Genomic DNA, 18,140 nt, shown 5'->3' with positions numbered 1-18,140 from the left:
GGAAAAGGAGTCTCACTATGTACCCCCAAGCTGTCCTGAAATTCATTGTGTAGATCTGATCTCACAGTGATCCACTTCTCTCTCCCAAGTGCTGGGATTAAAGATGTGTGCCACCACACCCAGCAAAAGATTTTATTTATTTTATTTTTATGTGTATGAGTGTTTTGCCTGCATGTATGTAAGTGCACCCATGTGCATGTAGAGGCCAGAAGAGGGCATCTGATCCCCTGAAACTGGAGTTATAGATGGTTGCCTTGTGAGTGCTGGGAACTGAACCCAGGCTCCTTTGCAAGAGCAGCCAGTGCACTGAACCATCTCTCCAGCTCCCCTATAGCTAACATTTTATTAAATGCCACAAAATAGTGTACCAGGAGTGGACCAAGTCACAGTATGTATCAGTTACTTGTCTCATTGCTGTGACAAAATAACCTGACCAAAGCATTAAGTGGAAAGGCTTAGTTTTGCTTACAGTCCTAGGGAATGCAGTCCATCATGGCTTGGGAAGTGTGGTGGGAGCAGGAAGGAGCTGATCACCTTTCATCCACAGACAGGAAGCAGAGAGCAATGAATGCTCGTGCTCAGCTCACTTTATCCTTTTTATTCTGCTCAGGACCCTAGCCCATGGAAGGTACCACCCACATTTAGGGTGGGTCTTCCCACTTCACCTATCCTAATCCAGATAATCTCTCACAGGCATTTCCAGCAGTTTGTCTCTTCAGTGATTCTAGATCCTGTCAAGTTGACAGTATGAACCGTCACATCATATTTCGCTGAATTGCACTAGCATTATTACTCTGGATAAAACTTTCTCACTCAAAATGTATAATCCATTATTATTCTCTGTGACCCAAATAATATGCAAAGAACTAAAATGTTAGACTTAGTAACAACTACCCAGTGACTAATATAAATTCATTTACCCAAATAGTCCACTCTGCTCACCAGCCAAGATGAAATTCATTAAAAAGAAAACACATATTTTAAAAATACACTTCGTGCTTTCAAGCAGTTTTAGGGTCACAGAAAAACCAAGCAGTAACTAGAGATTCAGAATGAAACTACATCATTAGTTCACTTCAGTCCCCAGATTGTGAACTGAAGATCTCTGGATTTCTTAACTTTCATAATCACTTATAATCACATGAACCAATTCCTTATAATTTATATCTCAGGGGCTGGAGAGATGGCTCAGTAGTTAAGAGCACTTACTGCTCTTGCAGAGAATCTGGGTTCGATTCCCAGCAACCACATGGTGGCTGCGAACTGTCCTTAACTCCAGTTCCAGGGGATTCCAAAGCCCTCTTCTGACCTCCGTGGCATTGCATGACATGGGTGCACGCACATACATGCAAACAATATACTCATACACATAAAATAATAAAAAAATTTATATCTCCACCTATTTATGTGTCTCTTGATCCATCCATCAGTCCATCCTATTGGTTCTCTTTATCTAGAGAACTATGGCTAACAAGAAAATTTGACCAGAAAAATGAAGGTGGTTACAATATACATACACATCTATCATTTTCCTTAATGACTTGAGCTATCCAGCTTAAAAGGCAGACAGCCTGGCCCTACCCTGACTCCAAAGGCATATTGCCTAGCCCTACTGATTCCAAAACTGCCTGCTACTTTCATTCCCGAAAAGTGTACATGATTCATTTGTTTCTCAATGTTTCACTTCACTTCTTTTATGAATCACTTTTTTTAAAGCCTCTGCTGATAGTCATCTATTGACTGTTCTTCATATGAGTAAATATATTTGCACATAATTTACCACCTCCCAGCTATTCTTTCAGCAGAATGAATGTATGTGGGCAGGAAAGATAGCGGTTAGGATCATTTGCTATTCTTGCAGAGGTTCTGGGTTTGGTTCCCAGCCCCCACATGATGGCTAACAACTGTCTTCAACTCCAGTTCCAGGGAATCCAATGCTGCCTTCTGCTCTCTGTGGGCACTGAACATGTGGTGCACTTACATGCATGCACCAAAACACTCATACACAGAAATATAATAAAATTGTAAAGTGTGTGTCTGTGTGTCTATGTCTTGGGGAATAGCATTATTTAGAGATAAGGAAGCAGAGTTCACTGAGGATCTCAGTGAATTTGGGGAAAAGCAGAAGTGGACCTACTGAAGGAGGAGTGATGATGGTCAGCATTGCCAAGGGGTTCAGTTAGAGCAGGACTGAGACTTGACAACAGACTTGGTACCAGGCAAGTTTATGGTTGTTGCATGTGCATGGCTTCAATGAACTGGTGGGAACAGACACTTACGTTGTAAAGATAATAAATGGGGGAAAGGATATCTAGAACTTTTGGGGTCTTGTAAAAAGTATCAGAAAACTGAGATGTGGCCACAAGGAATGGGGAAGAAGGAAGTAGCTTTTATTTTTTTTTAAGGTTAATTTTTGGATAATAAATAATACCTTTTAGATAATTAAAAATTACATGTAAAACTGTAAAAAAGTGTCCTTTCTAGTTCTGATTCTCACTTGCTCTGCAAAGATAACTTATTTCTTGCATATTGTGAACACTTTATGTATATGTATATATAAATGTTGTTTGTACCGTTTTTTATGTAAAGAGCAAGCTAACAGATACCGATTTAATTGCTTTGATAGCGTCTCTCTATTTTGCCCACACTAATCTTGGGCTCAGGTGATCCTCTTGCTTCAGTGTCCAAGTGCTGGGTCTGCACACATGTGCTTCCACACTCAATTACTTTAATAAACTAAACAAAACATCCATGCAATCCTATCTATAGGATTAACAAAGGATGAATGACTAAGCTAAAAGATATATATATATATATATATATAATATATATTTTCAATATTGATAGATTCTTCTCAATTTCCATCCATTCAATTGATTTATGCCATTATCAGGCATTGTTTTCTAAACAATCTGAGTCTCATCAACGTTTTGAACTTCTAATAATCTGAATGGTATAAAAAATAGTTGTAGAATATTTTTAAAAAATATTTTATTATTTTGTGTGTATGAGTGTATTGCCTGGATGTGTGCAAATTCACCCTTGCAGTGCAATACCCACGGAGGTCAGAAAAGGGCATCGGATCCCCTGGAACTGGAGTTAGGGACAGTTGTGAGCCACCATGTGGGTGCTCAGAATGGAACCAGGGTTCTCCGCAAGAGCACCCAGAGCTCTTAACCCCTGAGCCATCTCCCCAGCCTCATTCAAAGAATATTTTTATGGATGAGAAAGTATATTAATATTCTGTGGAATGGAAGCCTGAGAAAGCAGGGAAGAAAGAAGCAGCCTTATTAGCTCAAGGAATGGGAAACTACGACTAGGAAGGGGTATCTACCTAGGGTAAACTACCACTACGAAACTATCAGCTAGGCAGGAGAATGCTGCTGCATTTTGGTTGTTGAATCAAGTGCAAGTCTCCTGACTGTTTTTATTTTTCAGGTGAAATAAGATTCAAGGTTATTTGAGGCAGGGGAGGTAAGAGGTATTGAAGCTTAAGAGAAGAAATATAAATCACTTTTCTTAGAGAGGTAGAGAGGAAACTTCCCAGGGAAATGTAAGATTGTTGGGCAGCAACGAAGGCTCTTTTGAAGATCACTGCAGCAAATTTAAAATGAACTTTGAAGAACAAGTTATCGCCATGGATGAAGATGACGTCTGCATTGAAAACTGAGTAAAAGTGAATTTAAAACCAAGGCATTTACTGAGTATACACTTAAAGCATTTTTTACACTTATGTATTTATGTGTGTGTATATATATATATATATGTATGTATTGGTGTGTGTGTGTGTGTGTGTGTGTGTATGTGCATGCGCACGCCACCACACTCTGTGTAGAGGTCATTGGACATTGGACATTATGGGAGAGTCAGTTCTTCCATTATGTGGATCCTAGGGATTGAACTCAGGTCATCAGACTCGGCTGCACATGCCTTTGCTCACTGAACTATCTCTATGGCCCTGAAATATTCATTTAAAAATACCTCTAAGGCTCTGATGTGCAGAGGCATTCTTTCTGAGTACTGTCTGTGCCACTTAAATCAGATCACAAAGTCTACTTTATGCACACATAGCCTACAATAAAGTGAGGAATTCACTTGACAAACAAAAATACATAAGCCACCATAGGTTTTTAAAAATGAATTGTTCTTAAATTTGGGGATTCCTTTCTGTCTCTGATAGCCTGTACAAATTGCTTCTTAGAAAAATATGCACATACATTTGTAGAAATTTTAGGTGGTTCTAGAATGATAAATTAAGAACCTCTTCCAAATTAAGAGCCCTATTTCAAACAATATCAGGGTAGCATATTTTGTTTGATTTAATTTTTACACAGATTTTGTGAGTAATCTCACAGTTGTGGATTGGACACCTCAGCCAAGGCTCAGGGTCTGAACCTTTTTAGGTTTAACAAAATGTTGCAAAAGTTGGATGGGGTTTCCTTAATCTCTTCATTTAGAATTTCTAAAGTTTACCACCTTAGCTAACTATAGTAAATTATGTAAATTAATTTAATATTAACTAATATTAGCTGATAAAACAATCAAATTTCTTCAGTTGTCCATGTGCTTTTCTGTCCAAGAATCCAGTTCAGGTGCTGGAGAAATGGCTCAGTGGTTAAGTGTACTTGCCGGTCTTTCAGATTCCTCAAATTCGGTTCCCAGCACCCATAACAGGCAGCTCACAGTCTCTTTAACTCCAGCTTTAGGGGATCGGATGCCCTCTTTACTGGTTTCTGTGAGCACCCCTGTCCCACGTGGCATACACTCACTCAGACACACACAGACACAGACAAATGAAAAAAAAAAATTCAAAATCCAATTCAGAATGTCATGCAGCTTTTGGTTGTAGTGGGCATGGATTTGAATTGTTTAATGCTGTACTCAGAGCTATGTATTCTTGACTACATTAATGTAGTACTCAGAGCTACTTGTTCTGTACTTAGAGCTATGTATTCTTGACTACATTAATGTTTTCCAGTCATTTTTGTTTTAAAGGACATAACCAATAAAAATGCATTTGGAATTGCTTTAGAAACTTGAAAGGGCAGTAAATATAATTTTCTTTCTTTTCTCTTCTCTTTTCTTTTGTCTTTTTGAGACGGAGTCTCCCTGTAGGAAACTTGAAAGGGCAGTAAATATAATTTTCTTTCTTTTCTCTTCTCTTTTGTCTTTTTGAGACGGAGTCTCCCTGTAGGCCCAGTTGTCCTGGAACTCACTATGTAGAGCAGGCTGGCCTTGAACTCATAGAGATCCGCCTGTCTCTGCCTTTCAAGTGCTGGGACTAAAGGCGTACGCCACCGCGCCCGGCAAGTAAATATAATTTTCTTATTGTTCAAGTCTAGAAATAGTTAAAAGTATTTCAACCTAAAGGAGAAAGCAAACCTAATATCGAGGTATTTTGTCCTAAGAGAGGACCAGTAGTCCGCCTTCAGTGGCCTGGAGCAGCTTCTTGCAATTGGGCAGCCCGCGTCCGTCCTGACGCCGGAAGGCTGCCTGATTGGTTCCCTCGAAGCTTCTGCGCTCGCCCATTGCTCTTCCGCTAAGTGAGGACACCTCAAGCGACTGGAGCTGCTGGCTCAGGGGACCGGATTGAGCAGGACCAGGTAACTGACCGCCCTGGGGTGCGCCGGGAGGAAGCGGCCGGCCTAGACGAGGGTGGAGGGGGCTGGCGGGCCTCGGGGGGACCGCATCTGCAACGTCCAGGTCCTGGTCCCCTGCCCACCGCCACTTCCCCTTGGCTTCCCAGGTCCCCCCCCGCCCCTCCCCGCGCCCCAGGCCCGCGTGTCCCCAGGGGAACCCTTCCTGGACCAACTCACTAGCCCCTCGTCCGGTCCCGCCCTTCTCCTGGCACTGCCCCCCCTCAACCCGCCCTCCCTGAGCACCACCCTCCCTACCGCCCGCTTCTCTGAGCGCCCTTCTTTAGCCCCGCCCTCAGTCTCCTTCCTTAGCCAATGACCTCAACACGCCCTTCCTTAGACACGCCTTCCCAGCGTGCCCTTCGGCTAGCCCCGCCTTCAGTGCCCTGCCTCTTCACCATTCTTCTAGCCCCGCCGTCTTCCCCACCCCCTTCTTCGGCCAGCTCCGCTGTCCTCCCGGCTCTTGGTTAGCCCCGCCCTCCTCCCTGCTCTCTGGCCAGCCCCTCCCTCTTCACTATTTCCATCTCTTGCTAGCCCTTTGCTGGCCTTGCTCTGGCCGCTTCTCAAGGCCCCTGGGCAAGCCTCCTCACCTCAGCGGCCCTGCCTCCTAGATACACTCCAGGCCTCTGCCTTCACCCAGTGCACATCTGATCTCTCTCCCTTGGCATCCCTTTGGCCCATCTCTGACACTGTTTTATTCTAACCTTCCTTGGCGCCTGCACCTTTCTCTTGACTACTCTTCCCTCTGCACATGCTCTCTGTCTCGACCGTCAGATTCTGCTGCTTTTATCTGAATTTACGAAATTGTGCAGATGCTGGGTTTTGCAGATGTGGAAGTCCAGGGTTCCCCGTTGCCCTGAAGAGAGGTACTATGACAGTGTAAGAGCTGTGTGTTGTTTCTCATGAAGGCAGCATGGAGTTGGTGCCCTTACAGGGTGGAGTAGTTTTATTTTTGTCTATCGTGGTTCCTGCTGTATCTGCAAAGGGACCTGTAAGGAGTTAACTGTACCATTTCCCCAAAGTGGCCGGGGCTGCTTCTGATGCATGAGCCTGGTCCTAGGTGTGGTTCTTTTTTTTTTAAAAAAAAACTTTTTTATTGAGCTTTTGTACGTTTCATACAATAGTTCTTAATCAAATTTAGGCCCCCCCTTTCCCCATCCATGTCCTCCTATCCCCCCCAACTGGACTCATGTATTCCGCCTTAAGTGTTAAGTTCTGTCTGTCAAGCATTTGTATCCAGGTGTCCTTCGGAGCAGATTCATCCACTGGAGTCTTGTCAGTCTATCCAGAGATCATAAGTAAAGCCTACTCCCCCTCACCCAGTAGTAATCAGTCTCCAATAGTTCCCAGACTGGGGCCAGCCTACCACCCATTTCCCTTGCTCCACTCTGGCCCTTGTCTGATTGAGTTGGCATGGGTCCTGTGCTCGATGCCACCATTGCCACAAGTTCACATGTGCAAGCTTCCAGTGGCTTGAAAGCTTCTGTGTCCCTATGTATATGAATCAGCCCTGGCTCTTACAGTCTTTCTGCCCACTCTTCTGCAATGGTCCCTGAGCTGGGGGTGGGAGAGGTTTAATATAGGAGTCCTATCCAGGGACACAACACACTCTTCAGTCTCTTATTCTTTAAAAGTTGGCCAGTTGTGGCCTTCTGTGTGTATCCCACTCTGTTGTATAAGGAAGCTTCACTGGTGAGAATTGAGGGATGCACTGGTTTTCTCTCTACTCCCTCTCCTCCATTTTACTATGTTCCATGAGCCTTCTAGGTGTGATTCTTTAAACATCTGGTTATTTAAGTCTTTTCATGCAACCTTGCTTTGACTAGTCAGAATTTGTCCAGCTCCAGAGACCATCATCTAGGGCCTTAGTGAGGCAGAGAAGTGAATGACTTAGTGTCAGCAGCATACCCTTGATGGCTCCTTTTGAAGTTTTTTCCTGAGTTCTTTCCCCTTAGTTTGTTAGCCAGCAGTCTTAAAACCATAACCATAAGCATAAATGAAAAACACTGTCCAATAAAGTAGATTCCTTTTAGCCAGTGTGCCAGTCCAAGCACACTTGATGAGAGGATAGTAACGTACCTGTCCGGCTCCAGGAGTCAGACGTTCATGGGTTTATTAACAGCTCAATATTTGTTGCAGAGCATGGCAAAGAAACTTCCCGTATCTCGGCCTCAGTTTTGCCTTCTATAACAAGAGCACAATAAACTATCACATAAATTCATGGCTGTGGTTTGTTGAGATTCTGCTTATAAAAAGACTTAGATTCCTGGAAATTGTAGGAATTCAGCACAAACATGCCTCCTGTTGCTCAATTCATGTCTTCCTTGCTCAAGCCAGCAAAGAAGCCTGATATGTTGCCCTCTTGCAGGTGCCATGACAACCCTGGATGATAAGTTGCTGGGAGAGAAGCTGCAGTACTACTACAGCACCAGTGAGGATGAGGACAGTGACCACGAAGAGAAAGGCAGAAGCAGGGGTGCTCCAGCCAGCAGTTCCATGCCTGCAGAGGCTGAGCTGGCAGGCGAAGGCATCTCAATCAATACAGGTACTGGAGACAGGCTCAAAACATGGCCTTTATAGCATAGTTAGAAGTCTCCTTTTTCTCCTACTCCAGTCCCACTTCCAGAGAGAACCTAGCGTCATTTCCTTGTGTGTACTTCTAGTCTTTTTATTATGGGAACAAGCTGGACTGGCTTTGGATCCTGCTTCTCAAACTAATAGTTTGATACTTCCTAAATCGTCCATGAGTATATTGGTTGAATACATTCCTAGAAATGGAATATTTGCACTATTCAAAAACATTTTTTTTAGCCAGATCTGGTGGCACAGGCCTCTAGTCTCAGCACTTAGGAGGCAGAGGCAGGCGTATCTCTATGAGATCGTGGTTGGCCTGGTCTACATAGGGAGTTCCAGGCCAGCTGGGTATGTGGGGGGTTACGCGTTCCACAGTGCCCACGTGGAGGTCAGAGGACAATTTTGGGGAGTTGTTTCTCTCCTTTCCACCTTTACATGGGCTCCAGGGATTGAACTCTGGTCATCAGGCTTGTACTGCAAGTGCCTTTACCCACTGAGCCATCTTGCCAGGCCCTACACTATTGTTTTTATTCTTTTTTCCAGTTCTGGGGGCTGAACCAGGGCTTTGCTCATGCTCGGCAGGTGTTCCACCACTGAGGTAGAACATGCTTACATTTTAATATTGTTAAATTGCTATGCTGAGGTGGCACTAACTCGCTATTTAACCAGCAGTACAGTACTTGTCCTTATTCTTTTCCTCCTACTCTGTTATAAACTTTCTTGATTTTTGCTGTTACTGGATAACTTATTTTTGTTTTCCTTTTAGAGGAAGGGTCTCACTATGTTGCCCAGGCTGGTCTTAAACTCCTGACCTCAAGTGGGCCTCCATTCTCAGTTTCTGTAGTAGCTGGGACTACTGGCATGTGCCACTATGCCTGGCTTATCATTTACTTTTTGTAATATATTTGGAGTATCTTTCATGGCAAGAAATACGGAACTGCCTCATCTTCTCCTTCCTTCCCCCCTGGTGTTGGGGATCAAATCTAGGGTCCTGTGAATGCTAGGCAAGTGCTCGTAACACTAAACTATATTCCTAGCTCTTGGTTTCTGGAGACAGGATCTCATTATCGCTCAGACTAACCTTGAACATGTGATCTTCCTGACTCTGCCTCTGGAATACTTGAATTGCAGGCATGGGGTTCCACACCCAGCCTAGAGTTGTCTTGTTTTTCCTAAGTGTTTATTTACCTTTGAATAAATGAACCATAATTTGTACAAATATTTCCTAATGTTGGGCATTAGCTTGGCATTAGCTGCAGTAGTAGCTGCAGTAGACCCCATTGTGTATAGAACACTGTGCCCTGTGTCAGAGTACGCAGAGGCTCTGTGTTAGCTGTCATAGATAGAGCAAGCTTCACACAGGTGTCAGCTGGTCACACAGTCCCTTGCCTGTTCTTATTGGTCGTATGTTCACCCTACTCAGGTCCAAAAGGTGTTATCAATGACTGGCGCCGTTTCAAGCAGTTGGAAACAGAGCAGAGGGAAGAGCAGTGCCGGGAGATGGAGAGGCTGATCAAGAAGTTGTCCATGACCTGCAGGTCCCATCTGGATGAAGAGGAGGAGCAACAGAAGCAGAAGGACCTCCAGGAGAAGATCAGTGGGAAGGTAACAGGCTTTTTCAGAAGCTTCTCAGGCTTCTAGAACTGGGCTTTGTGATTCAGGAAGTGGAGAAAGGTGTGTCTGGCCTCCGGGAGGCTTTGCAGTGCAGGAGAATAACTCACCTGGGTTTGTTCTCAGCTCTGCTACAAGTGATTTTGCTAAAATGTCTTCCTCTCTGCATCCATGTTTTCATTGGTTAAATGAGGTCAGTGCGCCCCTTTCCTCCAGAGCTGTGAGGTTGAAATGCTCATCATAAAAACTGGCCAGTTGAAAGTGTGGAGTACATATTAGTTTCTTGTCCCTTTTTTTTTTTTTTTTTTTTAGTCTTTTTGAGACAGGGTCTCCCTGTAGCCCCAGCTGGCCTGGAACTTGCTATGTAGATCAGTCTGGCCTCGAACTCACAGAGATCCCCCTGCCTCTGCCTCCCAAGTGCTGGGATTAAAGGCATGCACCACCACACATGGCAGTTTCTTGTCTTTTATTGAAGCCTTGTTTTGGGCCAGGAATATCCCTCTAAAGACAATGCTGTTTATCAGTTTCTAGATAATAAAAGCTCTGCTTAGAGTAGGAAGGTGACTTGCTTAGAGTAATTCCACCCATAATGCAGTTAGAGCTAAGGTCCTAAACTCAGATTTTCCTGTTCTTTGCATGATACTGCCCTGTCCCATCTAAATCCCATTGATGAGCATTTCTTCTGTGGAAGCATCTTACAGTAGAAGAAACAGACTTGCTGGGAGACATCTGGGCCTGGGTCCCTGACTCTCCCTCACTTTCTCAGCATTTAGAGGTTTCTCTTGCACTCTCTGACATGGAAGAATGTCTGGGAGTGCCCGAAATCAGTTAACTGTGGCCCAAAGCTAAAAATACCAGCCATTGGGGCCAATGAGATGGCTCAGTGGGTAAAGATGCTTCCTGTGGAAACCTGGCAACCTGAGTTTAGTCCCTGGAACCCATGTAAAGGAAGAAAAGAACCGACCCCACAAACATGTCTTCTGTCCACCACATTTGTGCTATAGGATATGTTCACACAGATACATCATTGTATGCATACACAAACACATAATAACAATAAATTACACTAAAAAAGTCAGCTAATATGAGAGTACAGATAGAGCATTAAGCCAAGAGTTGTTCACTTTGACCAAGAGGATGATTTCAGGGCATGGAACGTGGACAGAGGCCATAACAGGTTAGGCCCAGTCAGGTAGGCCAAATTAGAGTGGAGAGCTGTGTGATGGGAAGGAGATCAGTAATAAGTTAGAGAACTCAGAAGAATGCTGGCTAGCTATGACACAGTCCTGACCTAGTGTCCAGTCTAGTGTGGTCCCTGGTTACCACCTCTAGTCCATACAAGAGTAGGCAGAGATGTCTTGCTGTATCAGGGCAGGAGAAGGATGATATCTATCATAGAAACTGCCTGCAGCACAGTGCACCTGCCCTTCCCAGCTACTATGCTGAGCAGAGACCAGAATGAAGCAATAGTTATGTGACAATGCATCCCTGACTGGTTGAGTTGCCTGTAATAGCATAGAACTGGAAACTGCCTGGCTGTGGGAAAAGAAGTTGGAGGAAAGGCTAAATAAAATACTAGACATTGTGCATCAGTTTATAAAAGTGTTTGGAAACATCAGGAAATATTTATGAATGCTATTAACATTACCGAGAGACAGTACGTACAGCTGCTGCTGTAGAAGCAAAACTTACAGTAAGTTGACTGGCAAATAAAAGAAAAAGCTGGCATGGTGGTGTCTGCCTGTAATTCAAGTGCATGGGAGTCTGAGGCGGGAAGATTGTGTGGAACATAGTGAGTTCTAGACCAGCCTGGGCTATATAGGGAGAGTCTATCTCAAAAAAGAAAAAGAAGGGAAAAAAGTGTGTTTGTCATGTGGTCGTGTTGGTATTATGCAGGGCATCGATTAGAAATGTTCATTTTGAAGTTCCTTAATGTCCTGTTGTATTTTCAAAAAGGATAAAGTGACTAAAATAATATCTTATCAAAACTGACAGAATATGCATAATCAAAGTGATGTGTGATGCTGCCTGTTTGGATAAGGCGGCAGTATGGTATTATAGTTAAAAATCTGTTTTTTTAAAATCCAGCTTGATTCTTAGTTTTATACTTTCTACATGTGGAATTTGTGCAAATTATATACAGTCTTGGGGATAAAACTCCCATTTATAAAATGGAGTTATTAAAGTCTTTGCTGAGGACTTTTGAGAATTCAGTGATAGCTAGGTATGGTGGTAAGTGAGGCAAGAGGATTGCCTAAGTTCAGGAATTTTTGGGCTAGCTCAGGCAACATAATAGGCCCCTGTCTTTAAAAAAAGAGAGAAGGGGCCAGGCATGATGGTGTACACCTTTAATCCCAGCACTTGGGAGGCAGAGGTAATTGGATCTCTGTGAGATCAAGGCCAGCCTGGTATACATAGCAAAGTTCCAGGCCAGCTGGGGCTACAGGGGGACCCTGTCTCAAAAAACAAAAAACAAAACAAAGCAAAACCAAAAACAAACAAACAAAAAAAGAGCGAGAGAAGGCCAGCAAGATAGCTCAGCAGATAAAGATGCTTGCTACCTGATGACCTGAGTTTGATCCCTGGTACCCAAGTAATAGGATAGAATTCATTCTTGCAAATTTTCCTCTGACCTCCACACAGAGCACCACAGTATAGGGACACAGACACACACACACACAAACACAAACACAAACATAAATAAATTAAAAATTTTAAGAGAGATATAATGTGCTTAAAATGCCTCCTGCATTCTAAGTACAAGGTTCATATCCCCTTTTATCACACATGCTCAGTGAATCTTTGTGTTTACCTGCTGGTCTTCCTGCAGATGACTTTGAAGGAGTTCGCTATGATGAATGAGAACCAGGATGATGAAGAGTTTCTGCAGCAGTACCGGAAGCAGAGGATGGAAGAGATGCGGCAGCAGTTACATAAAGGGCCCCAATTCAAGCAAGTTTTTGAGATCCCCAGTGGAGAAGGGTTTTTAGACATGATTGATAAAGAGCAGAAAAGCATTCTCATCATGGTCCATATTTATGAGGATGGCATTCCAGGGACTGAAGCCATGAATGGCTGCATGATCTGCCTTGCCACAGAGTACCCGGCTGTCAAGTTCTGTCGTGTGAAGAGCTCAGTTATTGGGGCTAGCAGTCGCTTTACCCGGAACGCCCTTCCTGCTCTACTCATCTACAAAGGGGGCGAATTGATTGGCAATTTTGTTCGTGTCACTGACCAGCTCGGGGAGGATTTCTTTGCTGTGGACCTTGAAGCTTTTCTGCAGGAATTTGGATTACTCCCAGAAAAGGAAGTCTTGGTGCTGACATCTGTGCGTAACTCTGCCACCTGTCATAGTGAAGACAGTGATCTGGAAATAGATTGAACCGAGAGTCTAGTTGCACAGATTCCTCATTGTTTGGGCTGGAGGACACATGTCTGTATTTATTTTTGTTCCTTCCTGTGTCTTCTGGCTTTTCAGCTGTTCTTTGTAGTCTCTTTTAGTATGTGGAAAATCAAGACATTCTTAGATTAAATCAGAATGCTGAATCACTTGGTGGCTAGCAGTAAAGTGACTTCAAATGATGTAAACAGGAAGCTAGGCTTTTGAACTGTTTACTTAAGATTCTCTAGCCTGACATCTCTGATATTGTTTCCAGTCAATATTTATGTGGCAGCCTAAAGGCAGTGTCCTGAAGTTGTCTTCTGCTGACCTAAGAGGTCTCTGTCAGGTCTGAGGGTAGAATTTCCTGGTGAGTGTGTTATGTGCAGTGTAAATAGTGAATTTCCTTAATCAAATGATTGCAAATTATGTTTACTTGTAATCAGACTCATCGCTCTTTCACATTGTTTTTCCTCTAGACCCTATTCTATACCAGGGTCTGATTTTTAAAGGCTCCATGCAGAGTTGGGAATATAGCTCTGTGGTCAAACACTTAGCCTAGCATGCACAGGGCCCTGAGTTTGATCTCCAGCACTGTAACAAAAGTAAACAAGACAAAAGATTCCAGATGATGTCTGCATCAGGAGCAGTGGCCTCTGCAGCGGGAGTCAGAGTTTCTCCCAAGCCTAATGAATTCTGAACAGGAGAAGTGATTTATGCCAACTGCTGTCATGATGCTAGAAGACAAGCATCCTGTTAATACACTCTGGAGCGGGGTGAGCTGGGAAGCTTGTTGCTGTCTATTCCTTTGTTAGTTGACAAGGTAACTTTTTGTTTAACCAGATTTTTTTTTCCACATATCAGAAAATCAGTAGAGGAAAACTGACCAAACTATCAGATGTCCAAATGATTTAAAAATTAGATTATTCATCAGGTGTGATGGCACACGCCTTTAATCCTAGCACTTGGGAGGCAGAGGCAGGTGGATCTCTGAGTTCAAGGCCAGCCTGGTCTACATAGTGAGTTCCAGGCCAGCTGGGGCTACAGGGAGACCCTGTCTCAAAAAGACTGGAAAAAAAAAAAAAAAAGATAATTCTGCCACTTAAACACTATTAATGTTTTGGTACATTTATTATCAAGGTTTTTTTTATGTATTCATAGACTTGTTTGTTTTTAAATGGCATTGGGATCATTCTGAACGTACTGTTTTATAGTATGGTCAGCTAATAGCATATCTGAATTTTTTATACTACTAAATACGCTTCTATACATTTTTAATAGTCATTGATAGTACATTGATAGATATACTGTAATCTGCTTGGTGGTTATTTCTTAGAAAGATAGCAGTTTTTTTTATTATGAAAGTAACATGTTCATTGTAGAACATATAATAAAAATTAAGCTAAAATTTAAAAGCCATATAATTTCACTAACAATATTTTCTGTCAATATTTTTATAGCTCTTTCTAGCTTTTATTTTGTATGTGTATTTATAAAAATAGCTGTCATTCAAGTTTTTTTCCTTTTGTTTCTTCCTTACAGTCTATGTTCTAGTATCAGGGAAAATGAAATGTAATCTGGAATTAAGTATTAGCTTTAATAGTCATAGTTTTGATTTTCTTGGTTGTTCAGAAACTAGTTGTAGGAGCGTCTTGAAAGTACCTGTCTTACTTAGTCAACAGAAAGAGAGTGCATGGTTTTTCTGACTAAAGAGCTTGTAGAAAGTAAAGAAAATCATTAGAAGCAGAGATGACTTGTCAATATTCTAGTTCATTTCTTTCCAGTGGATTTTTCAATTAAATTTTTTTTCAAAATTTATTTTTATTTTATGTATATGAATGTTTTACCTGCATGTATGTAAGTGTACTCATGTTGTACACTTCCTGTGGAGGCCAGAAGAAGGTGTTGGATCTCCTGGAACTGGAGTTATGGAGGGTTGTTAACCACCATGTGGGTGCTGGGAACCAAGCTCAGGTCCTCTGCAGGAGCAACTGGTTCTCTTAATCACTGAGCTATCTCTCCAGCCTTGAATTGTTCAATATTTTTAGTAATACTGAAACTTACTGAGTTCTGTGCTCTATTTAATATTAGATACTAAAATTCTTTGGTATTTTATAGAAATTCTGAATAAATCAGTGGCTTCATAATATTCCATCATTTTAATAAAGCAGAATGTATGTAGCCATTCCCTATCTTCTGGATATTTAGATTCCCAATGTTTTGCAGAAGCACTTGGCATTGTTGTGTTTTAGATTTTCACATAGTATAGGTGAGAATAAAGAGTCCCTGGGAAAATGGACAGGAACATTTTAAAATAGATTTCTTTCCTTCCAAAATTACTTTTTGGCAATGTCATACACAAAATCAGTGTATTTTTGGTCGTATTTACCCCCCATGTTCCTGTCTTGTCCCTCTCCCACTTCTGCTGATCCTCTTCCAGCTAGTCCCTTTCTACTTTCACGTTGTGTTTTGTGACCCATTGAGTTTAGTCAGAGTTGCTTACAGGAGGAAGGAACACTTACCAGTGGCTATGCCACTGAAGGCCATGTTTCCCCATCCCCCCTAGCAACCATTAATTGCCAGTAGCTCCCTAGGGAGGAGTGGGGCCTCAGGAGCCCCTCCCCATCCATGCTATAATTTAAAAACTCTTCCACAATTTCATACATACATATAATGTATTTTGATATCACCCCCATTATCCTCTCTTTTCCTCTCCCACTGTATCCTAGACCCTAGATCCTCCACTTCCATAACTTTGTGTGCATGTGCGTGTGTGTGTGTATGTGTGTGTGTGTGTGTATTCCACCGTATTTAGTTAGGGTTGCTTACATAGGCATGGGTACAGGGTTATTATTTGAGTAAGGGCAATTTACCAGTGGCTACATTACTGAGGAATATAACTTCCTTTCCAAAACAATCATTAACTGCCTGTATATCCTTAGGTGCCCCTCTCCCACTGATTATGGGATATTGGTGAACCCAGTCTTCTGCAGGTAGCCACTTGTGCTGTGAATTCATGGATGCTTCTCATGTCCAGAAGATAGCATTTCACAGCATTCCTTCCCATCCTTTGGCTCCTGCAGTCTTTCTGCCCCTCTTTTGCAATGTTCTGTGAGTCTTGGAGGGGGTAATACATATGTCCTCTTTAGGGCTGAGCACTCAGCAGCATTTTGACTAGTTAGGAGTCTGCATTAACCATTGCAAACAAACTCTGACCAAGGCTGAGAACAACACTAATCTATGGGTACAAACACCCCTCCAAATAAGCATGACTCGTTGAGAGGAAGGGCCAGGTGAGTGCCCACATCCATCATGCCAAGTCACCTGGCCACCCACTTGCACACAGTTCTGCTGTGACTTTTTAAGACTGGAATTAATTTTATTGTAATTATTTTATTTCGCTCTGACAATTTCATACACGTATATAAATGCATTATAATTACTCTCCCTGTTTCCTCCTTTATCTCCTTCCTGTCCTTATCAGCCCTCTCTCCGCCCTACGAGTCCCTTTCTCAGATTCATGACTGTAGGTTTTGTTTTGTAATTTATTTAGTTTAACGAGGGGCATCTGTGTGACCATTGGACAGGTAGTTCATCAGCAAGGGATAGGGCCCCTGAACCTTTCCTCCATCCATTCTGTTGATGGACCCATTCTTGTACAGACCCAGGACAGGCATCCACAGCTGCTAAGTTTGTGATTGCAATGTCTATGTCTTGCCCAGAAAATGGCATTTCACAGCCCTTCTCCCTATATTATGGCTCTTACATTCTTTCTACTTCCTCTTCCTCAGTATTGCCTGATCCTTAGGGTGGATGATATAAATGTATTGTTTAGGGCTGAGCACACATCCATCCATTACACTTAGCACCTTGTATAACGATGAATTTTGGTATTCACCACTGTTCACTACAAAGAGGCTTCTCATTAAGACAGAGAGATTTGTCTATGGGCATTAACAAATATTTAAATGGTAGTTTGATGCTACGTCAATTTAGCTGAACAACAGTATTCATTTCCCTTCTGGGGCCTATGACCCCCTACCCATGGTTTTTTTGAGCAGGTTTATAGAACCAGGCATGGATTTCCTCCTGTGGAATAGGCCTTAAATCCAGAGAGCAGTTGGTTACTCCTACAACAGTAGTGCCATTATTGTACAAATATGGGTATATCTTTGTTGGAGACCACTGATTTGCCTGAACTGATGTTGGAGACACTGTTTTGTCTAAACTCTGCTGAATGCATGCTTGACCACGTGCAATGGTGCCTTTGGTCAAGAATGCCTTATGTGGCAAAAGCTGCATAGGCATGTGTGTTGAGGCAGACAAGGGAACACAGTGCTCCCACCCCAAATTGTACAAGGAAATAACACTGATCACTGGTCATAAAGCCCTGTTATGCTTAGCTAGTTTTCATTGTAGTAAATGAATTCTTTGCTTCAAAATAACATACCTAGAAGTTCTGAGGAAGTTTTATCAAGACTGACTGCACTGAGTAAAAGTCACATTGTTTGCCCTGTGTGCAAAGGTTAAAGCAATAAATACATGGAACAGGAGCTCAGGCCTCTGTTTCCTCAACAGAGAGACTCCTGGTTGCCCACTCTTGAGATTCTATTTAAGAGTTGTCTTTCTTTCATGCTGTGCCATGCTGGCTGTAGTACATCTTGTCTGGAAGATTGCTCTGGTAGTGTTCACTTTTTATTTTTACTTTTATGTTATTTTTGCCATGCTGAAGATTGAACCCAGGAAAAGTCAAAATATCCCTGTTTGCAGATGAAATGATTCTATGCATAAGAGACCCTAAAAACTCGACCAAAAACCTCTTGGAGTACATAAATACTTTCAGTAAGGTGGCAGGATACAAAATTAACACACAAAAATCAGTAGCCTTTTGATATATCGATGACATACTGGAAAAGAAATCAGGGAAGCAATCCCATTCA

The 18,140-nt window shown here is 42.5% G+C and overlaps 1 protein-coding gene across 1 annotated transcript; it reads left to right on the top strand.

Annotated features, from left to right (window-relative positions):
* Positions 1 to 5,438: 5,438 nt before the first annotated feature.
* On the top strand, positions 5,439 to 15,018 carry Pdcl (phosducin like). The gene is made up of 4 exons (XM_008824378.3): positions 5,439 to 5,603; positions 8,005 to 8,181; positions 9,634 to 9,815; positions 12,652 to 15,018. Exons 2-4 carry the CDS (start codon positions 8,010 to 8,012, stop codon positions 13,201 to 13,203), a joined length of 906 nt encoding a protein of 301 aa, XP_008822600.1. The 5' UTR covers positions 5,439 to 5,603; positions 8,005 to 8,009; the 3' UTR covers positions 13,204 to 15,018.
* Positions 15,019 to 18,140: the final 3,122 nt, after the last annotated feature.

The sequence above is a fragment of the Nannospalax galili genome, unplaced genomic scaffold (genome assembly GCF_000622305.1).
Source record: "Nannospalax galili isolate Female #2095 unplaced genomic scaffold, S.galili_v1.0 scaffold290, whole genome shotgun sequence".
Taxonomy (NCBI): domain Eukaryota; kingdom Metazoa; phylum Chordata; class Mammalia; order Rodentia; family Spalacidae; genus Nannospalax; species Nannospalax galili.
This window is presented reverse-complemented; position numbering and strand designations above follow the sequence as displayed.